This window comes from Ciona robusta, unplaced genomic scaffold (genome assembly GCF_009617815.1).
Source record: "Ciona robusta unplaced genomic scaffold, ASM961781v2 AP042732.1".
Lineage (NCBI taxonomy): Eukaryota > Metazoa > Chordata > Ascidiacea > Phlebobranchia > Cionidae > Ciona > Ciona robusta.
This window is the reverse complement of record NW_028323111.1, coordinates 22,013-30,295: the sequence shown is the minus strand read 5'-3', so window position 1 is coordinate 30,295 and position 8,283 is coordinate 22,013. Positions and strand designations below refer to the sequence as shown.

Below are 8,283 nucleotides of genomic sequence, written 5' to 3'. Positions count from 1 at the left end.
CAACCCGTTGGGCATTTTACGTTGAATTCTGCTTGCAGTGAGTTGTGTGCCGCAAAGTTGCAAGACACTGTAGATAAATGAATGTAACTTTTACCCTCGCATGGCCGGAAAGCGACAGTCGTTATGGAACGGGCGTTCTGTTTGTTTGTTTTTTTTTTCACCGCGTGCCAGCTTACGAGTCACCAAAAGTGACAAAGCGAATTTTATTGGTTGAAATGCATTGTTACTAAGCGGTGGAAAAATTGAGTCATGTTTACTTTTCGTACCTTTCAAAGGAAGATCTAATTCTTCTAAATTTCCTGCAATAAAAATTAACATTATATGATTAAAAACAGTGCTCCCAAAACACATTAAATCACGAGAACTTCACAAGACGTTTAAATGATATGTTAATTTATCATGTCATTCTAAATTTGAATGTGTTTGCGGATCTATGGGTTCCGAGTTTAAGACCTATTCAGGTATGATCATTTCTTACTCCAAAAACGAACGCCCTTTCAGCTTCCAAGTTACTTGAGTGACTCTGAATCCCGTTTCTTAGCGACCCCTCAAATCTTTGCAGTTTACCCATTTTTCTTACAATTACCACACCTCCGTTGTTTGCTGAAAATATTATTACGTCACTTTTATGGCGTCATTAACGACGCACCTTGACGACGTCACTTTCATTATGCCATGGCCCACCTCTTTTATTTTATGGAGCAAATATTACGTCATAATTTAATGACGTCACTTTTATGACGTCGTTTACACATATGGTACAACACCCTATATAGCCACAAAAATGACACAATCTGAACGCGTTCAGTTTTATAGTAGAGCAATTAAAGTTACCAGTTATGCTGCCAAAATGTAGCGCTGCTTTGCAAATAGAACTCGATTCTGCATAAACTCGAGTCCCAACCACGCCGTCTAGCGGTTGGAAAATTTGACAGTTCCCAGGGCAGGCGACTGTAAATGTGTCGTCCAAAATATCCGACGCTTTGGTGCTGCACGAAACTGGAGAAACGAGCAAATGTAAAAAATATTTGTTAGCCTTTTTTAGCTTTTGTATATTTGTACTTTAAAACTTACCTTCTAACACTTCAGGGTATGGCATAGTTGAGTCTGCAAATTTAAGAAGATAATTTACATTCTACATAATTTTTCCTATTCCCAACATATATACCTTTAAGAACAAACGATTTAGTGTATGTAGTTCCCATTTCTGACGTCACTCCGTTACGACGACTTGATTGGTACGAATTTGACCACGTTACTTTGCGGACTGTGACGTCACCGCCCAAGAATTCTAAAAAATCACACCTTATCATTTTTTGGGACACCTTATTACTGTTTTTTTTTGTCACATTTGATAGTAAACAAAGAACATTCAATGAATTATAAAACCGTATTCCCACGACTTCTCTATAGACCGTTGTTAATTGTTTAAAAAAAGATCAGAACATTTGGATACTTTGTGCTAAAGTTGTTCTATCCTACCCACAGTATACTATTTATATATAGACAATACCTTTTAGTATTCCGTCATGTACTGCAGCTCCACACACATTTGATGTAACAGAATATGGCCCACTGCCTATAACAGCACCAAGCACACCGCAGCCGGACGGGCACGAAACGGTAAATACATCTTCGATGACGTCATCAGCTCGGAAATCGCACGTCACTACGGGTAAATTAACGTTCCAAAATTTTATCGTAAATTTTTTAACAATTTTCGGACTTACAGTTCTTAAAAATTTTTAGACCTGTTAAACTAGTTTTGAAAGTTTTAAATAGCGGGCGTTTTAAAGTTTATGTGTCAACCCATAACAGTCGACCAGATTATATGCGTCATACACCAACAAGCATATAAAGTAAAGCTGTTTTCACTTCTAGCTCTTCCTATTCAGTTAAGCTGATTATACCAGGCATAGAGAACTGGTTCTACCGGTCCTTAACCGCATATACACATCATACAGAGAATACACAATAACAGACAAAGGGCTGAAGGTACTAACCTGCTATTACTGCAGAGAGCGTTTGTGGGCAAGCTGAAAAACGCGATAAAATGTTATATACTTATATACCATATCGTTTTAAATATTCCCTTCAAAACAAAAATGAAAATAGTTGATTAACACAGCAAAAAGAATGGAATTAGCAACTAGTTGACAGTCGTTACACGTAGTCTATGGGTAAAAATACTTGAGTAAAAATGTCAAAAGTAAAAATCTGTAATTACAATTTTAACTCCGTGTTAAAGACTTTAGCCTGTTATTTATTTCATGACCTAATAAATTCCATGATTTTATGACGTCACCTCTGATGACGAATCCAACATTTTCTTTACCGCAACTTCGTGACGTCACACCGTTGCTGGTTGACCCGTTAAATGACCTTTGACCCGACTTTTTCATTACAGAGAAACGACCTCCAATTGTAGCTTGAAAAAATAAAATATTTTTTTTATATATATAATACTGATGGGTAAGATGGGATACCGCCAGCACCCACGTTCCATATTTCCTCATTGTGTTTTAGGTTGCAATTTTACTTTAAGATTAGCTATGTCAAAATGCACGTATTTAATAATGTTGTATTTATTGTACAAAAAAGTTCAGGCGCTTTTGCGTTATCTAATAATGTTCGTTATATTGCGACGTGATTTTCACGCGATTTAATCACTTTGGTTTTTTATCTCCGTTTTTATTTAAACAAAGGATAATAGAACGTGCACTCTCACACGTATACTTGCCATGAATTGCGACTCTCTACGCATTTGTGGGTTTTTAACATAATGAACTCCTCTTTCTGTCTCGTTAATCTATAGTTAAAATAAACTTGTACACGCTTTATTTTTCTAAAGTTCTAAATCAAACACTTGTAAACTTTTTGCACAGAACCACATAGCGCGTTTTATGACCAAACTTCAATTAAAATCTAGCCTTTGCTTTGTAATTAAAACAACTGAAGTCTTAATTAAATGTTTTCTATCCACAGAAATGTGCGGTCAATGCGGGCACCTGTTGAAAGTTCGGATATACAATCGCTGTGAAGACAAAAGAGTTTTTGTCACTATCAAGTTTAGTAAGAAGGTGGCTGTTTACTTCATTATTGTTAATTTTACTTTTCTTGATTTTGGAAAAAAATTATTACTAAATAAAGCCTTTCATTATTTCATTATGCCTTTCATTATGTAAAGGCTTTCATTATGCCTTTCATTATGTATATATATATATATAATCATTACATATACCTTCTCAAATAGTTAATAGCCTAACTAATATGGTCATGGAAATTGGGGTAATTAAATTTTTGTTAAGTTGATGTTTAAAAATAACCCTTCTAAGTGCCGAAATAAAGTTATTTTTTACAACTTTTTATACTTACCGTTCAGCACTCCTGCGTGTATTGCAGCTCCACACAAATATGACGTCATCTTGTAACGATCCGTGCCCCATAACCCCCCGGATATGACGTCACAACCAGGCGGACATATGACAAGATATTCGTTTTCGTGAGTGAATTCTGCTGTGGCCAAACACGAAACTAAAAACGGTGAAAATTAAAACAGTTAGTATGTTTTATGTAACATTTTTATTAAAATGTTTATTTTTTATGTAGAGAAAGTCGCAGCCATTATATTACTGTGGGGTAAGATGTATAGCGTTAGTGCACAATGTTTCCTAATTGTGTTTTAAACAATTACCAACGCTTTTAAAGTCGTGGGAGTACGGTATATAAACATGCGAATTTTTTGTATATATATAACCTTCAAAATACAACTGTTGTAATAATCCGTATTTAATTCAAACGATAATCCGATTTAATTAATAAGGTAACGTCTATTTGTCTATTCGTGCACTCGTCAAACCACAGAAATCGCCGTAAGGTACATTCACAGGGATATAACTCCTATAATAATGTTATGTGTATATACGTTAAAAAGGTTCACACTTTACCATATAAGAGCTATATTTTATCACAACACATTTACCTGCGTAAAGCGGTTGTCTGCCTGCGTAGGAGCCTGAAATAGAACAACATTTTAAGTGTTATAGTAGGGTGGGGAAGATGGGAAATTTTTTCATTCTTTTTTGTCAAGTTTGGTACTAAACAAAAAATGTTCACATAATTTATATAATTGTTATTCTTTTTTTCGTCTTATTTGGTAGTACACAAAAAAATATTTACAGAATTATATAACCGTAGATCTATTAGAGCGTTGTTAATTGTTCAAAACGAGATTAGGAAAACGCAATTTAGGTGCTAACGGTTTATGCTATTATATAGTAGGGTGGGGTAAGATGGGACACCTTTAGCACATTATATCTAAACAAAGAGATTAAAACCAATTTTAATCTTTTTGATCCAAACATCCTGATCGAAACAATCAACAACGGTGTATATGGAAGTCGTGAGAATACAACTTTATAATTATTTAAATTTGCTTTGTTTACTACCAAATGTGACGGGAAAATAGAATGATAAGGTGTCCCATCTTTCCCCACCCCACTGTATTAGAATTTTGACCTAAAGGGCAATATTGCTTTTATGTCAACAGTATATGTACGTCAACGTTAACTGTATGTTATACAAACACTTTACCATGCCACCCTTAAACGTGTAGGTCCTCGGGCAAGCTTATAAATAATTATAATACCATGTGTTTGTTTGCAGTTTTCCAGTCAAAATGTTACGAAAATTTAACGCACGTCATTTTCATATATAGTCAATATTCTGTTAAATCAGAAGATCGCCAAAAATTTTATGAACAAAATTTAGTCGGAGTTTAGATAGGAGTTTTTTCTTGTATTCTATACACTGACGCGGCCTCAAAGCGGGACACGCCATTGGACCTAAAATTCAGGCTAAAGTTAGCCCATTACCCCAACATTGTATATATACATTCTATTCTATAAGGACGAGGTCCTGCAGCATGACACGTTATTAGACCTGAGATTCAGGCCAGAGTTGGCTCATATAAAATATCTTACTTTGAAATTGAAATGATGAGTTATATCTTGTATGATTTCTGCTTGTGACGTTGAATTGCATTGTGCCGTCGTAATAAGTTTGGCCTTTAAGCTTTCGTATTGTGACTAGACCCCCGGATTCAGCTGTTTTAAAAATGTTCTCATTAATATTTTAAACAGTTAAAAAAATAAACCTAAAAAGCGGAGACTATGTATTGTGACCCCCAGTTCCTACCATAAAGTATATAGTAGGGTAGGGGAAGATAGAACACCTTTTCTTTCTATTCTCTCGTCCCATTTGGTACGAAACAATGAAAATTCAAAGAATTATAAAACCGTATCCTCACGACTCCCATAAACCGTTGTTAATTGTTTAAAACACGATCAGGATATTTGGATGGTATATGCTAAAGGTGTCCCATCTTTCCCCACCCTACTATAGCCTACATATTATATCCTCTCGTGACCATAAAATAGCGTTGTTAATTGTTAAAAACACAAGTATAAATGATGGGATATTATGTGTTAACGGTATCCATCTTACCCCACAGTACAAAACTATATTTTAAACAGATATTATACACTAAGAAAAAACGATACGAAATTTACTGTATTACTCTGTTATAATGTAAAAGATTAGTAAAATAAACATTTAACGTTATGTTATAATTGTTTCCATTTTACAGATCCAAGCTATTTTATAAATGAGAACCGAAGTTCGTCGATTCGAATCCCAGGGTAGCTAGTAAGTACCTGTTATTCTGCCGTCGTGTATTGCCCCAGCACATATACGGGAATTTCCCGAGTACACCCCAGTGCCCCACAATTTATCGTCTGTGACGTCACATCCGCTCGGGCATTGTATCGACTGGACCGTGCTGGTGACGTTATCGGCAGTGACGTAACAGGAAACTGTAAACGACGGTAATTAGAAAACGCCAAAAATAAATGTTTAGGAAAAAAGGTAGTTTCTTTTAACTTTAGGTATATTTTTAATTAAAAAATTGTAATTAGAAAATGAAAAAAAATAGCATTAAAAAGTTTTACCTGCTAATGTAGTATGTACCTCGCTTACTGTTTCTGTAATAAATAAAATCAACTTTAAATTTTTCTTTAACGAAACGTAAAATGAAAACAATTAAATAAAAATAATACTGCGATGGTTATTAAGTATAAATATCTAACCGTATAAATCTTGCAATGTTGTAATTCAAACCAACGAATGTAACTTATTTATCGCCTGCTGGCGGGGTAAAGACAGTCGTTATAAAACGGGTGTTCTGTTTCATACACCTTGTACCCGCTTACAAGTTTTTATTTTTGGGGGGATTAAATTGAAACATGCAAAATATATAATGAATGAATTTTTATACCAGGATAATCTCTTTCTATTGTATTTAAAATCAATTCGTCGTCGTTTCCGAGGCCGGCACAATGTACCTGTTACGTTACAAAGTTAAATATGTTATTTACCTATGTACGTCATACCTAACTGCTACATCGCATATATATTACGTCACATCTAATATGTGATCGCTATACCACGCCATATTTAATCCCTACGTCATATCTATCTGCTACGTCATATCTGATAGCTACGTTATACCCATTTGCTATATTTTATGTACCTTCTTTATTTTATATGTAGAAACAAAGTTTTTGTTTTAATAGATAAATCTACATAAAGGTATCTACGCACACGGCAGCATACACAAAAAAACAGCTGATGCAACATATTTACAGATTACCTTGTATGCTAGGGTGAAATTTAGCATTATAATAACTAACCAGGCGGTCCATGCTTCCATTTTTGACTGTAACTAATCCAAAATCCCATTACAGAATGAAACCCAGACGTTTTGGCCATATTTTCCTTCTTTTCTACCTGCAAGCGAAAATATTTTCATCTCTAGTGACGTCTAGCGACTGTGATGGAGTTGGTTGAACTGTTGTCAATGGAGCTCGTGATGGAGCGGCACCGGTCGTATAAAAGACTGAAATGGGCTTCCTAGGTGTTGGGGTAATGGGCCAAATCTGGCCTAAATCCCAGATCCTTGACAAGGACCTCATCCCCTGTCTTTGAAAAGAAAAAGGACCTCACCCTCAAAAAATAGAATAGATCAGACGTCCAGCGACTGCAAATTTTGACAATTATTGGAAAAGATTCTAGTATTTCGGTAAGTTCACGTGTTCCGCTGTTATAATATATTTGTTCTGGTTAATATATTTGTCTAAAACACTCCAAGCTTGTTTGTAGGCATTACCCTTTTAACAAAGATGTTTATCAAATTTATCCCCATTATATACTATGGCACTCATCTATTAAAAAGCGAAAACAACTAATTACATCAGTTGTATTTAATGTGACGGATGCGCTTGCTTTTTGGTAGCGAGTTTTTCAATGTCTATAGTAAAGTACTGCAATTGGCACAATTTTTTTTTCTGTCCCGTCAACTGATGTGGATTTTGATTGATTATTTAAACACCCCAGGGACAAATTTACCCAAGTTTAAGAAACGGTGCTATAGCGCATGCGCAGTAGGTCGGAACAAATACAATGACCACCCGGTCCAAATTTATTACGCCCCTCTGTTGAAAACGTTCCAGACAAGATGTTAACACATTAACACTTTAGTTTTTGATTCAAAGTCAGCATAACTGAGTTGATTGTTGCAAATTTTACTTATTTAACCAACACTTCTCGTAACAGAATGCACTACATACCACACTTTTTTCAGCCATTGTAAATTTCTTGCAAAAATATGCTTCTTAAACCTAAAGTGAATATTTGCTCCAGTTTATCAAAAATAAACAATGTTGAATGCGAACTATATTCTTTGTCTTTGCTGTGGTTTTGGTGTTTGTTTTGTTAATGTTCATTATCAGAATAGCATGTCGTTTTTAAGTCCAGCAGATTGTACCTGACTATTGTTTTTAAGTTACAAAACGGTCAGAGGTTAGGGGTCAACCTATTAGGGGTCAGGAGTGAGCCTGTTACATCGGGTCAGGGGGAAATATTCACAGGGGAATTCTCGGGGGGTAAAGATTCGAACTGTTGTAATCGTTTTATTTTCGTGCGAATGTGGCAATACCATGTGAGATCATATAGTGTTAAAATTGTTAATTGGTGGTTGGTGGTGCCTACGCAGTGTTAAAATCGTTTTTTTTTTACATGTGATGAATGTAATTTACCATGTGCCTACCGTTTTTCTTAGATAGGATGAAGGAAATTTACCATGTGCCTACCGTTTTGTTCGTGTGATGAAGGCAATTTACCATGTGCCTGCCGTTTTTTTTCGTGTGATAAAGGCAATTTACCATG

The 8,283-nt window shown here is 35.2% G+C and overlaps 1 protein-coding gene across 1 annotated transcript; it reads right to left on the bottom strand.

The window, feature by feature from the left end:
- Positions 1–457: 457 nt before the first annotated feature.
- On the bottom strand, positions 458–6,830 carry LOC149724392 (uncharacterized). Its single transcript, XM_089893172.1, has 14 exons — positions 6,710–6,830; positions 6,335–6,401; positions 6,009–6,041; positions 5,715–5,873; positions 4,983–5,105; positions 3,983–4,015; positions 3,376–3,534; positions 2,306–2,428; positions 2,004–2,036; positions 1,514–1,669; positions 1,169–1,291; positions 1,075–1,107; positions 835–999; positions 458–603 (listed from the first exon to the last, which is right to left on the bottom strand). The coding sequence occupies exons 1-14, from the start codon at positions 6,767–6,769 to the stop codon at positions 458–460; spliced, it is 1,413 nt and encodes a 470-aa protein (XP_089749298.1). The 5' UTR covers positions 6,770–6,830.
- Positions 6,831–8,283: the final 1,453 nt, after the last annotated feature.